Genomic DNA, 22,574 nt, shown 5'->3' with positions numbered 1-22,574 from the left:
TAAATGTGATCGAAGTCAAACTCGAATTCATCCGACACTATAAACCTCCGTAATACAGCTACGTAGCCGAGTATAATCTGAGCGACCAAGTTTAGCGAGTCAAGCTAACGTTAACTAACACCAACTAAAACAGGTGAAGTGTGTGTACTTACCCTGTTTACCTCCATGTTACAGAGGCTCTTGAACACCTTTCGTTGGTGTCCTTACATGCCCATATTGTTGGAAAAGCGCCAGTGAGATGAGCTACAGATAACGGAGTGAGCGGATGGTCCTTTCCAAAGTGCCCGTTTAAAGTTGACAAATTTAGTCAATTTTCTGGATATTTTGGGATCTTTGGGCCATTTGTTCACAGATGTCCCACTGTACATTGAATTGTTGCAGCCAAAACAACACACCTTTTCGTCATTTAGCATTAAATTAGGTGCAACTTCTAGAGTTGTTGTCTGCCATCTACGTCACATGCAAGACGCCTATTAGAGTTTCCGCCGGGAGGGGAGGGGTAACGGTATTTTAAACCTTATTCCTTGAATTACTAAGAAATAACATGTTTTCTGACCATCAATAAACACAAGTTAGGAACTCAAATTCCACCGTATTTATTTGTTTGACACTTTCATATAGCTGGTGCTTAGCCTTTAAAGATTTTATATCAGGTCACTCTGAATGGGAGAAGGTGAAAGCATTTAAAAACACTGTTCGAGACTTCAGATCAATAAAACCCAAATGTATAATACACCAGTAAATACCAAACTGTACATACACTGTCTTAGTAAAATATGATCTACAGTTATATTAATGTTCACTACAGGTAGCAAAATTGACCATGGTACCACCACAATGACCGTAAAATACACCACCAAAGTAACAGTTCTGAAAGTGTGTACGTATGAAAAAACTTGGCCCCTGTAGCCCCAATGTCGCAGGCAGTGATTCATCACTAGTGTGTGGTTTCAGTAAACAGCACTGTCCAGGATCAGACACAAAGTGAGTTGGAGAGAAATTTATAGTTTTATGTATCTATTTATTATCATTATTATTTATTATTTTTATAATAGTCTGCACTAAGTTGTCTCTCTGAGTTAATTCATTTCAAGTATCTATTTGTATTGACTCCCATCAGTTTAACATACATGTCCCGCCTGTGGCCAGTAGAGGGCGCTCCTCTCGTCATTTAAACGCCACTGTCCTGGTTCAGACAGCGGAGAGACAGCAGCGCTGCGGTCAGAGGTTAGTTGGGACTCCCCTCTTAACTCTGCACGGGGCATCAACTCTACAGTTATGCGCTCTATTTCTCCTCAGAGGTGTGAAAAGCCCTGCAGGAGAACTCCAGCAGAGCTTAAACCCTGCAGCTTCTCATTAACATAAACATCAGCCTCAAGATTGGCTGCTAATGCTGCTGCTGTTGTTTTTGTTGTTGCAACTTCAGCGTAGCCTTAATCCTCTTTCTCTGCGCGGCCTTCCTTCCTAAAGACCCCCAGCCTCGGCGCCCCCTTAAAGTAAGAGTCAACCCCTTCTGAGGAGGAGGAGAGGAGTGGGTGTCCGGCGGCTTCTGATTGATGATTAGTCATGCCTGCACTTTAATGGGATCCACGGATGCGTTCAATTGAGAAGGTGGAGAGCGCTTGGGTGAATTAACATATGTCAATTAATATATATCACTCCCTCTTTCTTTCTCTCTTTCTTCTTTCCTTTCTCTCTCTCTCTATTCTTTTCTTTCTCTCTCTCTCTCTCTCTCTCTCTCTCTCTCTCTCTCTCTCTCTCTCTCTCTCTCTCTCTCTCTTCTGTCACCCTCTCCCTACACCCCAATCTGCATTAAAGTGTCTTAGAAAGGGGGGCAAGGAGGAAAAGGTGGTCGTGGTTTACCATTGTAAGGGAAAATAAAGACATACAGAGAGAGGGGTGGGGGAGAAAGAGAGAGAGAGAGAGAGAGAGAGAGAGAGAGAGAGAGAGAGAGAGAGAATGAACAAGACAGCTTTGCTGTCCGCCGTGTCTCGACAAGCTTTAAAAGAGAAAAGAAACAGAGAGAGAGAGAGAGAGAGAAAGAGAGAGAGCAGCGGAGGAGGAGGAGAAGCGAAGAAAAGGAGGAGGGGGTGAGGACCCAGACGCACCGTTTGCGCACAGGGGGCTACTCCATTTGATTCCATTAAAAATAAGACTTGCTCGCTGTGTTCAACCCGCATCTTGACAAGCTTTAAAACAGGAGAGGGAGAGAGGGAGAGAAAGAGAGAGAAAGAGAGAGAGAGGAGGGGTGGTGAAGTGGAGATCTACACGCGCTGCTTTTTGCGCGCAGAGAGCCTGGAGTTGATTGCATTAGTAATTAGGAATTAGGAGGGACTGCACGGTTCCCGGGTTTGAACATTGTTGTTGTGGTTTCGGGGGAGAGGGGCGCTGCACTCCACTATGAAACTTTTGCCGTTTTGCACTTGGCTCTCGTGCCTGCTGCTGCTGCTGCTCTGCTCGTGTCCGGCCGCGCGGAGGACTCTGCGGTCTAAGCGCGAGTTGCTGCTGCGCCGGAGGGAGGCTGCGGGCTCGCGCTCGGGGCCGGTGTCTGACGCGTGCGGGACGGTGCTGCCGCGGGGGAAGCGCTCCGTGGCGGCGGCAACGGCGACGATGAAGCGCCGCGCGGCGGCGGCGGCTGCGGTGGGGCTGAAGGAGATGGTGCACGAGAACGGAGCGCCGCGCGCCACCGCCGTTTACTTCAGCGGAAGAGGAGACCAGCTGCGACTGAAACCGAGCGCCGAGCCGCCGCGAGGAAACTTCACTCTGGAGATGTGGACCAAACCAGAGGGCGGACAGCGCGCGCCCACCGTTATCGCAGGTCCGTGCCGCTGGCTTTCACTCTTTATTGAGCTGAATGGAGGTGACGTAGGGAGTTAGATTTAAACCAGACGCGCATTCGGGAATGAGTACCAGAGTCTGTACCAGAGGCAGGCGTTGTTTACATGCCTCAAATGTGTGTCCCCCGCGTTACGCATGAATCCAGTGGGTTACATCAGCACAAGTGCACAGAGGAGCGGGTTGCATGGGCTTAATTCACGTGCGACCACTGGACGCCGTTGAAGCATGTCCCATTATGTCAGTCTTTAGGGGTCTTCACTCCTACACCTATGGCACAGTGAGAAGCATTAATATTAAATGCATGAATTTACCGCTTGCAAACAGCAACAAAGAGGGTTCCTATTTAAAACAGAACCCAGAATCCCATTTTCAGCACATAATTGCTAAGAGTGCCCCCATAAACACCGAGGCGTTATTTGCTAAAGCGTTGATTCTACACAGAGCCATACATCCGGAGAACCTCTGCATAGCGCTGCTTTGCCTTAAGTTCAGTGGTTCTATGCTGGAAAACTATGTTTACAAATAGCTCTGCATAGCACCAAAGATGTTCCACTTCTGTTACAAGTGAAAGAACCCCGTCAGAGCCGCCGTTCAAATTTCATCTTCCGTCCATTCATCACAACATCACAGCAACCCACAAACAGCCTGAGCTTGCACGCGCTTGTTGTTAATGAATGAAAAGTCCTCCGGTACCGGTCACTAATGGTCAGTCGTGCACTCACTGACCTATGTGATTGACTCAGAGCTGCGCTTTTTTTTTCTCGTCGTGAGTCCAAAGTTTTCAGCTCCTTGGTGCTTTATGCACGCGCTGAAGTTTGGATCGAGTCGCGCGCGTTTAAAGACATTAACGATGGAGAGGAAGGCGTTGTTGGTGGGATAGGAGTGTGAGGACAGAATGACTGCTGTCAAAATTAGACATGTAAAAGACTACCCCCGTTACGCGCGCGCGCGCCCGCCCGCACACACACACACTGCCTTTCAGAGTCCATGAAATACGTCACTCCTAATGTGGCCCCGCCTACCAATTAAAGGCTCTGAGTGTAATGTCAGCCTCAGAGCAGCTCAGACGGAGTCCCAGTTCAGATTCAGCTCCTTATCACGGCTTAATTTAATGTGGTACGGCTCGCCACGACGTCATAATGTAAGGTGGTTCAGCGCCCGATTACGGTTTAATTTAAATTGGTTCGACTTTTCGTCCCAGCTTAATTTAAAATGGCTTGCTTGAGTTACTTTTCTGTTATAATTGTTTGAATTGAAGAAATGAACCGATCTGGTACAGCATCTGAATTTAATTTTATTTATTTTTATTTTTTTTCGTGTATTTAGTTTTGTTGCTCCCACTTATTAAACGCATTAATTCTGTAAGGGAAGAGGAGGCACACTGCAGCATGTACATCCATACATACATAGGGAACATCCGCTATATGTATATATAAAATCTTATGGAAAATGGGATTTTTATCCCATTGGCGGAGTGGCGCTTTACTTGTTTCTTTGTTACTATATTTTGTCCAGAGTTTATTTTCTTCGTCCTTCGTCCCCTTTTCCGCCAATAGAGAGCGTTATAGCCAGCTCCTGAGTGCTGAAATCTGTGTGCGCAGCTCTAGGTTACAGTGTATGTATGTATGTGCGTGCGTGTGTGTGTGTGTGTGCGTGTGTGTGTGTTAGTTAGTAAATCAGACTCGGACTGGAGCTTCTTCTCTGATCACTGGGATCGATTCTAAAACGTCATTACCATCAGCTTTAATCAGGCTCATTGGAAAGCTGTCAAAAGCTGACAAACTGAAACTGACAAGAATGTCAGCACAATGTCATAAACTGCTTCATCAGCATCCCCGCCCTGCTCTGCGTTCACATTTATCCATGTCTTAAAACGCTCATTAAAATTTACAAAAGAATCTTATAGGTCGTCTATTGACAGATTAAAACGTCTGTATGATATTAAGATTAGACTAATTATTAATTTACAGCTGTATGTCAGTGATTTTCAGTTAGATAAACGTCACATAGACACAATGCATACATATTTATATTTGAAGTATTTAAATGTAATATATAATAAATCTACAAATCTTTGCCAGCTTGTGTTCACTGTTAAAATTTTGTGACACATCAACCACAAGAGATGACCCAAAATGAGTTTGAATTAAATTTGTTGCATTTCTTTATCTGTACATTTCTATTTGGAACCTTAGTTCACACTGTGACAATATGTAACACAAAATAATATTACTATTATTTGTACAACTGCATAAAAAAGCATTATGAATGAAAATTATAATTGCAAGAGTGTTTCACACGTTACTTTGCACTAAATCATATATGAAACAGGATAAACTCTTTAGAAGAAGACAATACTGTACTGTTTTTTTTATTTTTTAACTATTGAGGAAATCTACATCATTCTCAGGAAAGCTTTCTGGGACAGAATTTTGCCTTTCCTTTATACAATTAATAAAAGCTACATAAATCCAGGTCACATTAAAAAAACAGCCCCAACCACATAAAGATCCAATAAAGCAGTCAGGCAAAATGTCTTGCTGTTGTTAATTTAGTCTTCTGAGTTAAAAGGCAGCTGTAACGATCTGCAGTTGTCCTGCAGTGTCGGTGGAGTAAGCTAATAGTTCACGGCTTAACAGAAAAATATTGTTTGCAAATTAGTCTTTTTTATGAAGGCATGGCTCTAAAGAGGCAATCTTGATGGGTTAAGCTGTAAAATTAGTGCCTTGTCCATCCTTTCATCAAGTGGTTTTGTTATTGCTTTCGTTTTAAGATGTTAGTCCTCCCCACAAAAGCCATCAAACACAGCCACCACAGCAGTAAATCAGAGAGAGAGAGAGAGAGAGGGTTAAAGTAAGAATTTAAAAATAATGCTGCGTGAATTGTCCTCAAAGCCAGGTTTCACTTGTTTACTAGCTCTGCTCATTTATAAACATTCTGAAGCTCTGGTGTGCATTGATATGTTTCTGATCCACTACTCCAGTGTGTCATCTAAAGCAAAATGGAAAATAAAGCTTATATTATCACATTTCACATAGATTTAAAGTACCAGTACTTTAAAACTTTAATAATGGAATGGTGTTATTATTCATTCTTAAAAATAAAGGTTCTTAATGCTTCTGTTATTGGATGTATTGTTCTAAAAGGCTTTATATCATGTGGATTTTAATATGTTTGTGAGATTCATGCCCCATTAACAAAAGTATATTTAGAAGAATCATCCACTGAAATGTATTTTAGAGAAGCCAAAGTGGTCTTTCTGTGGTATTGCTCAAAATAACGTCATCCAAATAAATGGAAATTTAATTTGGACAAAATGAATATTGTTCTAGCTTTCCAGTTTTGGGAACCTACCAGGAATTATTGGGCTTATGCTAGGATCAGTTTTGGAGAACACTAAACAGTTAAAAGAGTTCTAGAGTGCACCAGACCTGCAGAACCCTTTCTGATACCATACAGAATAATCACAACAGAGTCTTAAACAATAAGTTCATGGAGTAGAATGGGTAAACAAGGCAAATAGCCAATGCATTAATTAATGTTTCTATAGATAACCATTGCCTTTATTTATGATCCATTGAAGAACAACTAGTTTAATTTATTTAAAGCTTTCATGTTCTAATCAGAAGGACTAAATAATATTGATTAATTGTGCATACTGAGTTAAATCTTTGCTATGTTTGTCATGTGTAAAATTGTTCTTAATACTGAAAACTGACCAATGTTAGAGGAACACAAAAGGCCATGTACATGTGATATATTTGAACAACTTTGGTTCTAGTGTCTCTCATTTGGCAAAAGCTAATGCTGTTGTGCTCTGTCCATGGTGCTGAGATGGAATACAATTCAGATGGATGTGTGAACACGGGTAGATAACTGAACATATGACTTGTCATATTTAGTTGTATTATATCTCACACCAAGTGAAATCTGGGCTTTTTATTGTTGTTATATTAAACATTATTTCCGTAAATATATGCTGGTGTGAAATGTCCACTCAAAGGTGTGAACCAGTTTGTAGGTGTTTTTATCTTTGTTTTCTTTTATATGCCACACAACTATCCCAGAGGACACTAGCTTTCATATATACTATATTTATACACCGTCTCATACACATTTGTAAATTGACCTTTTAAGCTACAATATTAACTTTACCCCTTTAGTGCTGGATCTGTAGCACTGTCCATTTCCCTTTTTAACTCTCTCCACTGACCCTGTTTTACATCTCATGCTTAGTTCTGGCAGATTTGTTACCTGTTTGTTATTTGCCACTTAGTGGTCTCATTCCAGGATTTCACAGATTGTAATTTCCTCAATTTTATGGCACAATTTATTTTTATAGATGCTGGCAGAGCCTCTGCGGGCAGTAGAGGAGTGTGTGTGAGCGAGCCGCAGGCAATAGTGTGCCTACGTCTGCCCCAAAGCTGGGGCTTGTCTTTTAATGCCAGTGATCTCTGGGAAATGCTAGTGGTCAGAATGAAAAAAAAGGAAAACAAACCTCATTAAAGTGAGCTGCGTTCCTGTGGATTCAAACCATTCAAGTAAACCTCTCCCTGATGCAGCTTGGATTTGCAGTGGCAAAGTCGTTTTATTCCTGAAAGCTGTTTCAACTGTTTATTTAGGGGTAGTTAAATCTTATTTTTCTATAAGGGGATAAGCATATTTATTTTTCTAGTGACAAAAGACAGATGTTTGTGCTGCATGTACACAGTGATCATTAATATAGGACAGGTATATAGGTACAATGCTGAACACAGTGTAGAGATCCCCCTCCCATTGATGTCCTTGTCAAAACAACTAAGTTATTACTTTCCAGGAGATGAAAAACAAAGTTTTGAAATGTTCCGGGACCCCTCTGATGACTTGTGATACTGTCCTTATGCTGTTGTTTACATGCTAGAAAATATATCATGAGTGAAATAAGCAGTTAACACCCGTGGTTGAGCAATTCCGCTTTGAAATTGTTGTGTTCCAAACATAGTCTCAAACAGGCAAATTCAGGTGCAAGGCAGATGCCGAAGTGGAGGACACTGTGGTCACGGCCCCAGTTTACTGTGAAAGCCTGTGATGAGTTTTTAATCAATGGGTAGCTGGGCAGATACAGAGAAAGTGGGGCTAACAACTGTGTTAGACTTGGTACACCACTAAAACTATCACCACATTATTTCCTCTTTGAAAGACAGGAATAAATCAAGCACTTCTTCACCTCAGATTTGAAAGAAAAGGTTTTTCTGTGTAAATAGAAAAAAAAGAAGTAGAAAAAAGCAAAATATTTGCAAATGTTTCTGCTGGTGCTCCTCAGATCAATGGATTACCATCTGAATGGACTGTGTTTGCAATTTCTTGGATCGTGAGAAACAGATAATGCAACCAACCTTTAAGAGTGAACTTTGGAATGTGGAAAATACGCCTGCAAGTTTCTTTGGAAGAGTGAAAGCAATATTCTTGAAAATACTGGAGGCTAAAACACATTCAATAAATATATTTAGCAATCTTTTTGAAGTTTCAGTTCCAGTGAAGTGATCTGACAGAGGTACAGACAGGTATTTACCACAGTCCTACACTAGAACACATCGGCTTTAAATCAATCCATTGCACCCTGACAAGGCAAAGTGCCCTAATAACACGGCCCACTAAGCTCAACTGTGCGGGGGTCTGAGAATCAGAGATAGGGAGGGGGGATTTGGGACTTGCAGTCTACTGCTGTGTACACACAGCCTACTTTTCTCCCAGTGTGAGGAATCCTCTCTCCTCACACAGCTGGGAGAAATGTGTTTGCTGAAGGTAATTGGTGAAAATCATGTAGGCTAAATAAGCACTAAAGTGTTACTAGGGAAGCTGGGAAAAAAAATGGTGAGTGTGTGTGTGGCTTTGTAGGAAAAAGGGGTTTAACCTGCAATGTCTGTACTCAAAAAATAGTCATAATTTTGTAGAGTATTATTTACAGAATTTACCATTTACGGCACCCAAATATATAACAGCAGTCAGAACAAAATCTTGTATTTCCCTAACTGTTTAAAATGAAAATTAAAATAGAAAATGGGTGATTATTGACTGTGGCACAGTTCTTTGAAATGCAAAAAACATTACAGGGCTACTTCACATGGTTAATACAAACCAAGTGCTGTGTTCCAAACTGTGTTACAGTTATTTAAATGTAGGATTATTTCAGCTGGATCTGTGGTCTAAAACATACATACATATTAATTAAGCTAAAGTAAAACAGCATCAATGATTTTTAGAAAAACTATAGCCCCTTGAGTCTGTGTTTGTTGTGGCCACTTATAAGATGTATTGAAAAATACAAAGTGCAGCTGGGTCCTTTCCCCTGACAATAATGACTATACTAGCCATTAAGAGGCTAATTCATTTCCCTGTTGATTACTCATTCTAGGAAGTAATTTAAACATTTAAAAAGATCAGTCATGATGAACTTTTTGATTTTCCAGTATAATAACTGATACATATAATTACCTTTACATCTGCAGTTTGCAGTTTAGTCTAATACAAACATTTAATGTCTTTCAGATGGTAATCATCCAGCAGTTTATAGAATTCTGTAGCAAACATAACTCCCACAGAGGGACGGAGCCTTCACAGAGTCACAAACCACCACAGACTGCTCTTATTTACTTTCACTTTTCTCAGTTAGACTGTGAAAGATACATTCCCATTAGATATAAGAATACATTACCGTCCAAAGTACACTTTCCAACTGAAACAGGAAAAGAGGGTTTCAGGGCTCTTATCATAATAAGGCCCATGCCGAAAAAGGACCATTTTTTATTTCAGACAAACCCACTGCTGAGGCACATTTCAAGAAAATAGACTGAAAGTTCATGTAACCTTTGCTCTGTTGATACAAGACCACACTGTCGGGGCCTGATTGCTAGCAGATGCCTCACTCTAGTCTTGGACTGGGCTGTTTTAAAAGGCCTGATCATGGGAACTGCACAGAGTTCCTCTCTCTGCTCAGCTCAACACAACTGCAGTTTAACTTTGCTCTTGTACAATTACATCATAATTAGAAATTATGATCATGAGCAAGTGAATCTTTAAACACTGAACTAAGCCAAAGTTTGTGCCATTATTGATCAATACTGTAGTAAGAGCACTTCATTACTTTTCTATATTATTCTTTAAGGTGAAAGGTACAACCAACCACTTTGTCCCCTTTGAGATTAAACCAAACATAATCAAGTGTTTTAAAATCTGATTGCAGATTACATAGTGTGAACGGAGCGCATTTGTTCACATTTTTCGAACACCACCTTTTGTATATACTGTCTTATTTAGGTAAAAAAAAAAAAGATAATTCTTGATTAAATTTGCGATGATGTGTGAGATTTCCTAATACATTGTCCAACAGGCGCTTGACTGTAACTGCTAGAACAATTAAGGTGGAACGGAAATTTCCAGTAAGATGCCAGACCGTGTTACATGTAACACTGTTGTGAGCGAAGTAGTTCTTCAACCCGTTAATAGTGTATTAGTATTATGTTGTTTAGTAACAAATAACCTCGCAATGCATTTTGACTCCACTTTCAACTCATGTAGTGAGCTAGTGCGTGAAATTTACGACCGAACGTTAAATAAGGAGCTTTCTCGGTTATAACCTGTGTCTGAGTTTGTAGCTTAGAGGCTAACAAAGATTTTAGTTGAAATAGAGTGCAGCTAACAAAAGCTAAGTATAGAATCTTATTTCAAACGTTCTTTTCAACCTTAAACTATACAGACGCTGGATCAGCTCACGTGTAAAAAAACAGCCACAACGGTTTTCCTATTGAAGATTAAGCTGCAGCGGCACGGTGGCGCAGCAGGTAGTGTCGCAGTCACACAGCTCCAGGGGCCTGGAGGTTGTGGGTTCGATTCCCGCTCCGGGTGACTGTCTGTGAGGAGTTGGTGTGTTCTCCCCGTGTCCGCGTGGGTTTCCTCCGGGTGCTCCGGTTTCCTCCCACAGTCCAAAAACACACGTTGCAGGTGGATTGGCGACTCGAAAGTGTCCGTAGGTGTGAGTGTGTGAGTGAATGTGTGTGTGTCTGTGTTGCCCTGTGAAGGACTGGCGACCCCTCCAGGGTGTATTCCCGCCTTGCGCCCGATGATTCCAGGTAGGCTCTGGACCCCCCGCGACCCTAAATTGGATAAGCGGTTACAGATAATGGATGGAGATTAAGCTGCACATTTGAATAAGAAGTTTACGTCTCCTCAGTGGAAAAATTCGAATACCAGTCCGACCTCTGATTAACCTTGTAAAATCTTCCCTTTTAAGGTGGAACTTAAAATGTCTAATATGAAAATGAGCTGTTTAACTAGTTTGCTGGCTTGAGGCGGAAAAGAATTTTGGAAAAAATAAAATGCATTTAAATTATGAATGTTTCTATCTACACTATGTTTGGTATAGACATTACAAAAATGCCTAGAAGTTATTTCCAAGAAAAAATAAATATTTAATTTTTATTTATGAATATACAAATATTCTCTGCTTCTATCTCCATTTACTCCAGCATTCTTCTGCAGCTCACCCTCCCAACCATGGCTGTCTGAATTAATTGCAGTTTCAAAGTGGAAATGCTGTGCCATAGCATTGACTGCTTGTTTCACTCATGATATGTTTACTAGCATATAAACACCACCACAAAGACATGTTAATAAGGGTAACAACTTGATTTTCCTTGGACAGGGTTTTAAAATTTCCTAAAGCTATACATCAAAGACAAAAGCTTTATTTGTAAGGGTGTTTCTGAATATTTGTGTTAAATTAATCTCAGTGATCACAAATTACTTTTTCTTCTTCTTTTTAGGGCTCTATGACAAATGTTTTTACGCATCCTGTGACAGAGGCTGGTTACTAGGCATCAAACCAGTGAGCGATCAAGGCAACAGAGACCCCCGCTTCTACTTCTCCCTCAAAACTGACCGAGCACACAAGGTCACCACAATCACCGCCAATGCACCCTACTCACCCAACCAATGGCACCATCTGGCCATAACTTACAACGGCCTCCACATGAAGTTGTATGTGAATGGGGCTCAAGTGGCTGTAAGCCGAGATCAATCCGGTGAAATCTTCAGCCCCCTGACTAAAAAGTGCAAGGTGCTAATGATAGGTGGCAATGCCCTAAACCACAACTATCGAGGAACCATGGAGCACCTGAGCCTGTGGAGGAGAGCCCTGACCCAGCGTGAGATCATCCAGTACATGCAAGGGCATGCCCGTGAACATCCAGCTGACCTCTCCCAACTGGTTATTCATGAGGACTTCAAGAATGCCTCTCAGAAGTGGTTGACAGTGAAAGATGGAACCTTTCCGCAGGTGGTGGTCTCAGACAGGACATGGACAAACGACCTAGGGGGCTCCACCCACACAGCACTGCTTCCACCGCTTTGTGGTCAGACAATCTGCGACAATGTAGAGGTGGTGACCAACTACATACGCTTCTGGAGCTTTCGCAAGCCCAAGACAGTGAGGTACCGACTAGTGAATGTGTATGATGATCATGGACGGTGGCCTACGGTCACTGAACACCAGCTCAACCTCCAGCACCAGCACCTGAATGAAGCATTCTGTGCCTACAATATCACCTGGGAAAGAACTGTCCACAACATCTACAACTCCTCCCTGCGCAACCGCCTAGTGCTGGCTAACTGCGACATCAGCAAAGTGGGTGATGAGGAATGTGATCCAGAATGCAACCACACATTCACTGGTTTTGATGCTGGATACTGCAAGAGGCAGACCGCAATCTGTCCCAAACACAAACAGGGAAACGGAGTTTGCGACCCTGAATGTAACTTAGATAGTTACTACTACGACAGTGGTGACTGCTGCAACCCCAACGTCACTGATGTTACCAAGACATGCTTTAATCGAACATCACCCCACAAGTAAGTCTTGCTGTTTTGTGCTATATGCTAGAGATACAGTATAAGAAATGTGAACTGAACCTGCTATTCCCTGCCTTGATATTCTTTGAGTATATATCCGGCAATGCTGATGGTGATGTGTAAACATTTTTAAGATGGTACAGATTGTAAGTATGCCCAAATGGGTATGCATTACAAGTAGTATGACTCTTTTCCTAAGCGCAATAGAGTAAAATAAATGAAATACAAATTTTGTAGCATGTCCAGCTTCATCTAAACATACTGTACTTCCATAGAACAGTGAATTCATCAGAAATAATTTAGCAGATATCTGACCATAATCATTTACATCGAATGTCATCAATTTCAGTCCCAAGTGCACTCCACAGCAGCCATGGCTGATCCCAAATTAGTGCTCGCTTTTTCATGCAAACTATCAATGGCCTCAGACCTACTTCTAGAAATCCAGTGTGTTATATATATGTGCTATAAGTTAATTTGAATGATTTTTGTATCATTTGCTACATTTGAGCATGGACTTAGAATGACTTTATTGCAACTACCAGCTTTGAGGGATCCAGTATGAGTGCATTTTTAGGTATGAGAGTGATGTCTGGTCTGGAGCTTGGAGGTGAATAAATCATTGGCTATGTGGTGTGTTGGGCTCTACCTTGTATTTTGGTGTTCACTAGCAGTGCGTGTTTCACAGGTCCCTGTGGTGCTCTGTGGCATTCATTCAAAGCCAAGCAGCCGGTACTTTTTCTGCTTTGCGGCTGAAACAAAGTACTCTCTTGGTGACCGGATGGGAAGAAAGGAGATGTTAGGCATAGTTCTCCCTTTTTTGAGAGCTTATAAAAGTGGATTGATAGGGAGTAAGTGGGAATGGAAACTATGTCCCCCTGGACACCAGAGAGAGCCAGTTACAGTTCAGGGCAGGATCTGTAACACTATTACTTACAGTAGTGGGGGCTCTTCTGGGAATGCAATGCAGGAACATAACTTTCCAGAGATATGGTGAGGATGGTGGGGGTCACCTGGGGTTAATGAATATTAATTCTAATAGGGTTCTTTCTTTGGAAAATGTTTACAGGGATGGTTTAATTGTCAAAAAAGTCTGTTGAGGATTAGTACTCCACTGGGCAAAATTTAGAGTGTGTTTGTTTAATTTATTACCACTTAAAATGACAATTAATTATAAGGTACTTGATATAATTAAGTACATTTTGTTTTGTGAGAGCAAAAGCAGGAAAAGTACTGACGAGAAACATATGCAAAAACATTCAACACAAAATGTAACACATTTAGCCATATTTAATTTGTCTACTCTGATTCTGCATCTTACTGCTACGTTAAAGGCTAAGCACCACTTAATGGACCTCCATGAATATTTCATATTATTTTAGTTACTGACATATATAAGCATGAATTAAAATGAACAGCTGAACGACGCTGCGGTAAAACACCGTTATGACTGACTGTTATGACAGTATCTAGCTAAATAACCAACATTATTCATGACAATAGCCTAGCAATAAGCTAAACTCAAATTTAGAGGTACCGTTATTCTTGTAAATGTGATCGAAGTCGAACTCGAATTCCTCCGACACTATAAACCTCCGTAATGCAACCACGTAGCCGAGTATAATCTGAGCGACCGAGTTTAGCGAGTCAAGCTAACGTTAACTAACACCAACTAAAACAGGTGAAGTAAGTGTAATTACTCTGTTTACCTCCATGTTACAGAGGCTCTTGAACACCTTTCGTTGGTTTCCTTACATGCCAATATTGTTGGAAACGCGCCAGTGAAATGAGCTACAGATAACGGAGTGAGCGGATGGTCCTTTCCAAATGCCCGTTTAAAGTTGACAAATTTAGTTCATTTTCTGGATATTTTGGGATCTTTGGGCCATTTGTGCACAGATGTCCCACTGTACATTGAATTATTGACGCCAAAACAACACACCTTTTCGTCATTTAGCATTAAATTAGGTGCCATCTACGTCACAGGCAAGACGCCTATTAGAGTTTCCGAACACCGTTGGGGGGGGGGGGGGGGGGGGGGGGCGGACCAACGGTATTTTAAACCTTATTCCTTGAATTAGTAAGAAATAACATGACTATCAATAAACACAAGTTAGGAATTCAAATTCCACCGTATTTATTTGTTTGACAGTTTCATATAGCTGGTGCTTAGCCTTTAAGTTTCACATTCTTCCAAGTTACAGTTGTCTCCGAGATGTCAGCTTTTCTCAAAGGAATTACTGAAATTATGTTTCCCTTCAAAGAAGGACTAATGTTCACACCAGAATCTGCCTAAACACTCCTAAGCTGCATTAAACATTTCTCACTGATCATCTAGAACTCGGAGAGGACAGACTAAATACAGGAAAAAATAAGATATTTGTTTGTTTAGTTTTCTGTTTAATTTACTGTTTTGTATGTTTTGGTCTTCCGTTGTTGATTCCAGATGACTAACGTGTACTTTATTTTGGCCATAAGCCATCTTGAATGAAAATGTCAAAATGAAGGGTGGACTCTGTCTTTTGCACAGTACTGGGCATGGCTATTTTCTTTGTTGTCTGTGCTTTTGAGAAAAATATAAAGCTTATAGGCTGATTTACCTCATATCACTGTGTTGGATATATTCTTTTTACTGAATCAACTTGGACGCTAAAGATTACATCATGACAACATGCTGCTGCTAGCTAATGACACAGTGCTCTTATTGCCTTTGCAATCTGTTGTTTCAGACGGTCAGACTCTTCATGTCTTCTCTGCTTGTAATCACAGTTGTTGTTATCAAACATCTCAGTGTATGTATGTGTGTGTATTAGGGTGGTTGAAGTGTGGTGAGTTAACCAAAGAGAAAAGAGCTCTCTGACTTGTTGCTTGTTTTGATTTGATTATGGTATGTCTGGAGTGCTTTGCCGAGGGCTGCATAACAAAATAATTTGACATTCCTTTCTGATTGTAGAAGTATGCATGAACAGAGAGTTGTGCAAGCATAGAACAATGGACTCAACTGCTGCGGTGAATCTGTTTGCCTCTCACCACTGTTCTTGACTTATTTGTGCACAAACACTGAGTCATGTTACTTTTGTAAAATTGATATTTACAAAAACACAGTGTACAAACTGTGGTCTGGGATGGCATGTGCTTTATATAATACTTTGGATAATCACTTTTGATTGAGTCAGGATATGTTTATATTTTTTATACTTTACATATCATTGCTGTCCAAACAAATACATGTATCTCAAAGATAGGAATCTACAGGAGAAGGTAAAAACCTTCTTAACTTTCAATGGAAGTCAGTGCAAAAAGAGTTAAATCCAAGATAGTGACACCGCACATCGAGTCTCAGCTGTGTCTCAGTAATTAGCAGAAACAGTACTGTCCATGTGTTTCTGTGGCTAAAATATTGCATAATGTGCTGTTATCAGCTGGTATCGCTAAGAGTTCTACCCTGGGTCAGAAAAAAGTGGCACATATATTTAACTGGAACGTGGTCAACTTGGGTGAGATGTCATTGCCCTCTCGACAACTGACTTATGAGAACGCAGCATCAGATAGTAGCCTGCTCAAACAAGCTGGCAGTTCTATCAGTCATGCTGGCTAGTGATTCACTGGATAATGACCTGGATTAATCAGATATTTGAGAACATCTCAGGGATTACTGTCTTTGTATTTAGTGAGACATGGATGAATGAAACCTGTAAGAACACATTGATTGAGCTGCAGGGACTAACCCTGCGCAGTAGCCTCGCTATCCGGTATGTTTGCTGCTGTTCTCTGCTTGTACAGTTCAGGATTATGAGATGCTGACCCTTCAGCTTGCCATAGAATGCAACAGCATTCAGTAAGATTTATAAAGAAAATGCATATATTGAACTAGTGTGGTCCGCAATGCACATTTACATATTTTTGCACCACTTGCAACCATACAGGCGGCATGGTGGCGCAGTCACATAGCTCCAGGGACCTGGAGTTGGTGTGTTCTCCCTGTGTGGGTTTCCTCCAGGTGCTCCGGTTTCCTCCCACAGTCCAAAAACACACATTGGTAGGTGGATTGGCGACTCAAAAGTGTCCGTAGGTGTGAGTGTGTTAGAGAATGTGTGTGTGAGTCTGTGTTGCCCTGTGAAGGACTGGCGCCCCCTCCAGGGTGTATTCCCGCCTTGCACTCAATGATTCGAGTTAGGCTCTGGACCCACCGTGACCCTGAATTGGATAAGCAGTTACAGATAATGAATGAATGAATGAATGTAGTTGGGAAGAGCATTATTTCTGTGTCGATTGTATTTATTTGTCTTCACACCAGTAAGGTGTAATAAAAGGAAGTCCTTCTAATCTGTGCACTTCATGAGGAGGCAAGAGTCAAGCTGTCAGTATCTCCATTAACTTGGTGTAAAAAGGCCAATGACTTTACAAGCTGTGACTTAATCAGAGCCACTCAACTTGTTAAGTAGGCCATTTATATGGGTTTTGACTAATCGAGGATTTTGCTCTTAGCACTTCACTTTAAGGAGCCAGACAGGCCTGTAAAAGCACCTGCTAAAAGAGCCAGGGTAATATTTCTCTTTCTCTCTCTCTCTCTCTCTCAAATACACAAATTTCTTTCATTAAATTGTGAGGAATGACATTTTGATATTAGGAGATGTCTCATCATTTCTGGCAAAATGGTTTGTATATATCATGTCTCTCCAAAGAAAAAACATATATCTTCAAAATAATAACTGTATAATAGGAAAATAATGTCTTATGTTTCAGTGGAAGTCAGCGTAAAAAGATTTTATTCCAAAATATTTTGGTGAATTTTTATTGGTCCGTTCATCATGACATTTTCCCACAATGTGAATGACAGCTGCTGTGTTCAGATGATATAGAGAACTAAATATAGACAAAAATAAAGAAATTTTATTGCATGTTGGAGAATGTCTTTTGACCAATTTACCATAAAAATTTCACACTGTGTAGAGTGTATCATGTGTTCAAATGATCTGGAAAATGTAAAAGATTCATGTTTTACTTTTCACAATGGCGCTATATAATTTACCTTAAATATACAATTCTTAAAAAAGGATTTGGGACCCGTGAAACTCGACTGAAGTTTGGAAAACTATTTTTGTAAATAAACTGTGCATGATTTTAATTTGAGAGCATTGTTAGCTAACTACATGCTTATGCCATAATAATCTTCCATACTAAACTTTTTTTCTTCTGTACAGTCTGGACATTTCTGTGCACAGAAACACACACACACACACACACACACACACACACACACACACACACACACACACCAGCACACCAGCAGAAGCCTGTGGTGTTTAGGAGTGGGCTGAGGATAAAGAGCTAAGCCCTAGGGACAGAGGGATTTCCTCCTGTTAAACAGCAGCAATTAAACAGTCCTTTAGCATGCCATTGTGAGCAGAGCTGATTCATTTGCGAGTGCTTGAGGAGCTCCTTTCATGCAGAACTAAATAGAGAGAGAGAGAGAGAGAGAGAGAGAGAGAGAGAGAGAGGGAGAGAGAGGGGAGGGAGACAAGGAGGGAGGGAGGGAGGGGCCACATAAACACTTCACTTCACTTCACTCTTCACTTTCACTGGCCATGCATTACTGCACACTCCTCTGACACCTGTACAGATTTACAACAGATGGTCAAACATCAAATTATGTGATGCCTTTTTAGTACTTCCTGAAGTACTGAAAAGTAAAAAACTAAAAAATACAGCCTTTATAAAGGACTTTTGAAAGGCAATTATTTGATTAATTCTTGTATTTAACAACCAATAATACATTCATTTTATCCACTAATAAGGTGTTTCTAAGCCTAATCATTATGTGCAAACAGGAATAACAGACACATAAAAGGGGCCAGAGTGAGCTGTTGTATCAGATGGTGATGATGACCAGAATAATGAAGAGAACAGATGGAGAATACAAAGTACATTATATAACTAGTAAAGTCTTTGACTACCTATAGGTCATTGTTGCTGCTTTTATTTATGTGGTGTTTTTTTAGGTGTTTATGATCTAGTTAATAACCTATTCATGAACACGTTATGTACTACATTCCCAGCCCAGGCACACTTTACAGCTTGCTTACTGTCCACCTGAATGAATGTCTTTTCTCTGATGACTTTTCACTGAATAATGTGCTGTGTAATGTTCAACACTCACAATAAAGTTGCTCATAAATCTCAAGGATTTACAATGTGCCCGCCCCGCTGAGCCCTACTCCCCGATCCTCTTTTATGGTCCACTGTCATTGAATTACAATTGATGTAGAAGTTTGGATAACTCTGGTTAAATGAAATGTTTTGTTTATTTTCTATAACTTATCCTCTACAAAGAAAATAAATGCAAAACAATCAAGTTATCAAGTTTAATGAAGTGGAAAAAAATTGCAGCAACTGAACAATAAAACAAGTGTGTTACAGGATGCTGTGATTTGAATTATGTTACAGTGGTTGTGGTGTTAAGAGTCCTGCCCCAAGATTTTTATTGGTATAGTGAAGTGTTCCTACCCATTGGACCAAACCTTTGCACGTGATTGTGATTTGTTGCGCTGAAATGTAGATTTCAGCATGCTAATGTCTAAGATTCTAACAGTTGATGTGTGTGTGAATAATTTCTCATATGTGCATTATAAATGAAGGCACTTCTTAAACCACAACAGCAAGCCATTGCAATGTCAACCCACCATGAGGAGCTGCAAGCAAAGCCCCCCAAGCTCCCATAAATAATGTAAAAGGGTATAAATGGATCGACATAATCATGCATTTAATTCACATTAAAAATAAATATGCCAACATCATGCCCAGAGCACATTATTCAGCAGATCTGATTGACTGCGAGGTCTTCATTCAGCGCAGTCCATCTTCCCTCATTTAATTCGCACAGAAAAATAGGTCCTATCAAGCATAGAATTAATCTGCTCAGTCTCCACCGGAGTCTGATTTACACCGAACTTAATTAAAATGATTCAAACAAAAACTGTGAACATTAAAAATATATATGTATATCATCAGGGGTGGCACGGTGGTGCAGCAGGGAGTGCCGCACTCACACAGCCTCATGGACCTGGAGGTTGTGGGTTCAAGTCCTGCTCCGGGTGACTGCCTGTGAGGAGTTTGGTGTGTCTTCCCTATGTCCACGTGGGTTTCCTCCCATGGTCCATAGGTTTGAGTGTAAACCCTGTGAAAGACTGGCACTCAATCTGGGGTGTGTTCCTGCCTTGCGTGCCCAGTGATTCTGGACCCACTGCAACCCTGAACTGGATAAGTGGTTACAGACAATGAATGAATGTATATCAGTTTTTTAATGTTCATATTATTTAAATATGTTTAATAAGCAGCTCTCTTGCTCCTAGAGTGTCGTTTTGTCATGAGAAAACCTCTGTGTAAAAGTAATATTAAATAATTCATATGATGATATGAAATTGAACTTTAAGTAAAGGGGAAAGTACATGGGAAACTAACCTCCCATGTCAGTATCTTCTGAAATTGTTTGAATTGGGGATAAAACCAACAGCTAGTCTATCTGAGATGAGACAAATATCAGAATTGGAATAGATTCTTTAATTAACGTTGATTAACTGTTTTGACTCCAATAAATTATGCAAGTTTTTTTATTGGACGTTTTTGTCCATGAAATCTCTCAAGTCTAAATCCTCATACTGAAACACATTCATCATTGTGGAAAAATAATTTTTTGGTGTATAGGAGATAGGTACTACAGCCATGAATGAGTAAAAGACTGAAGACATGGTCCTGTTGGTGTCACCCACTGCCCTACTGAGCTAGTGCAAGCGAAAGAAAGAGGGGGGAAAAAGTGAACAACACACTGCCACTGATGCATGTATATTTTGGCTGGCCACAGGCATAATTTGGCATGCTGTTTTTGTAGTAGGCCTGTATCCACATCTGATTCGTGTTGTGTTTTTGCAAGTAAGCCAGTGGATTAGGCGTAATTGAACTCAGATTAGGTGGCTTTGACCTACAGTAGTGGAATTTTATTAAAGCAGGGGCATTTGCTTTTTAAAAAACATGTTTTCTTGTGCTCATTCCATAGCTGGCTTATTCATCTTGCCACTAAACTCTCTGACCCTTCCTTTCCCTTCTGTATAGCCAAAAAGCCAGCCAAATATTTTCATAGGAAATACTGAAATTCCTGAAATTATTAGGGGGAAACCTTATATCATCTGTTCTCCATAGACTTATCTCTCAAGCCAGCCTTCTAGTTTTCATTGACCACCTCCTGATGGCCTTCGGTAATGTACCCCCCAGTGTAACAATGTCACCCGGCCCTTGGTTAAAAGATAGCATCATTGCCCTTTTTAATCTGTTCTGAAAAACCACTGTGCTTTAATGTGGTGATATGCAGACCCATTTTTAAGGGTGCCTTTAGTTTACCTCTCTGAAGATGGTCCTAGGAAGGGTTACTGCTAAAGATGTACCCCATCATAGGCTCAGTATCTGAAAATACACATGTATCTGAAAAGATCCATATTGTGGAAAGATCCATGAAAACATCACAATATGCTGCTCAAGCTCAAAAAGGCCATTTATGGAAACCTAGCTGCAAACTCTGCAAAACATTTAAAAGCAATAGTTTATTCAGTCAACCCAGAGCCCAACTGACGTTAGCATTATTGAATGTGTTTAAGGTTGTATCATGATACACAAGAAACAGCCTACAGCCAGCTTCTAGACCAGGGGCCGACAGTCTTATCTGCAAAGGGCCGATGTGGCCGCTGGATCTTGTTCCAACCCACCAGGCGGTCACGTCATCAGTTGTTTTACTGAGACCAACTAATTGGTGCAATCAGGTGTGCTCTGACCTGAATGGACTAAAATCCAGCAACCACACTAGCCCTTTGTGCATAAGATTGCCCACCCCTGTTCCAGACTGAACTTTGAAGGTATGGACAAGTGTGCAACAAAATGGAATAGTAAAATCAAAATATGGAATAATAGCTTTGTTTTCGTTCAAGTGATACAGACTCGAGAAATCCAGAAGGAGGGCAGGACGTGAAAAACAGAATGTAGATGGAACAGAGGAGCCTGAATTATGCTAGTTAAGATCGTATGACGAGATAATTGTACAAACAGAGAATCCTAACATATGTTGGAACTGATGTTGCTGTTATTAACTAAAATGTAATATAAGCTGATATCAAGGTAGCATAAGAAGTGTTTCTTCTCCAGACATCCTTTAACTCCATAACAATATTGAAAGCTCACAAAAGTGTTGAGACATATAACTTGTTTTTTTTTGGCAGTTGGGTCGACCTCTGTATCAGGGTGCTCCACGATGACTGTTGTAGATTTAAAACAACATCTACAAAATACACAAGTTCGAACAAGAAACGTGAACACGAGCTGCGTTTAGTCTCGTTCTGACTGCAGTGGCTCAAAAGTCATTTTTGCTGCTTTTCTTGCATTTGTCTCCCTCGTGAACACTTGTGAACACTTGATACTTGTGGTTTATCAGCTGAAATGATCTTGAGCAACTGTAAACAAGGGAAAATGCAGGCTCTATAAGTTTAGTTTGCACCTATTACTAAAAAAGTGTAATATTTTTTATAAAATTATTTATTTATTTATTTGGTCCAGACAAAGCATAATTAATATGAAAATTAATTTGATCTACTGTAGACTGGCACAGTGTTGAGAGTGTGTTACCGTCATGCACCCAAAGACTTTGCCTAAGCTGCATTCACACATGACACAGATCAAGATGAAGCAGTTACCAAAGATGAATAAACGAATGGTTGAAGGGATAAATGAATGAGTTTGTTTGGAAATATGCAAAGAGTGCTCTCTGACTTTTGCTCATTAATGTAGGTGTTTCAAATAATGATACTGTT

General features: G+C 40.5%; 1 protein-coding gene across 1 annotated transcript in view; it reads left to right on the top strand.

The window, feature by feature from the left end:
* The first annotated feature begins 2,400 nt into the window (after window positions 1-2,400).
* Window positions 2,401-22,574, top strand: part of LOC136676778 (pappalysin-1-like) — an 83,031-nt gene continuing 62,857 nt past the window's right edge. Inside the window, exons 1-2 of the mRNA XM_066653997.1 lie at window positions 2,401-2,818; window positions 11,640-12,723. Coding sequence (XP_066510094.1) covers window positions 2,401-2,818; window positions 11,640-12,723 — 1,502 coding nt within the window. The remainder of the gene's footprint in view (window positions 2,819-11,639; window positions 12,724-22,574) is intronic.

Source organism: Hoplias malabaricus, chromosome X2 (genome assembly GCF_029633855.1).
Source record: "Hoplias malabaricus isolate fHopMal1 chromosome X2, fHopMal1.hap1, whole genome shotgun sequence".
NCBI lineage: Eukaryota > Metazoa > Chordata > Actinopteri > Characiformes > Erythrinidae > Hoplias > Hoplias malabaricus.
The sequence above is the reverse complement of the archived record's forward strand: the minus strand, read 5'-3'. Positions and strand labels throughout refer to the sequence as shown.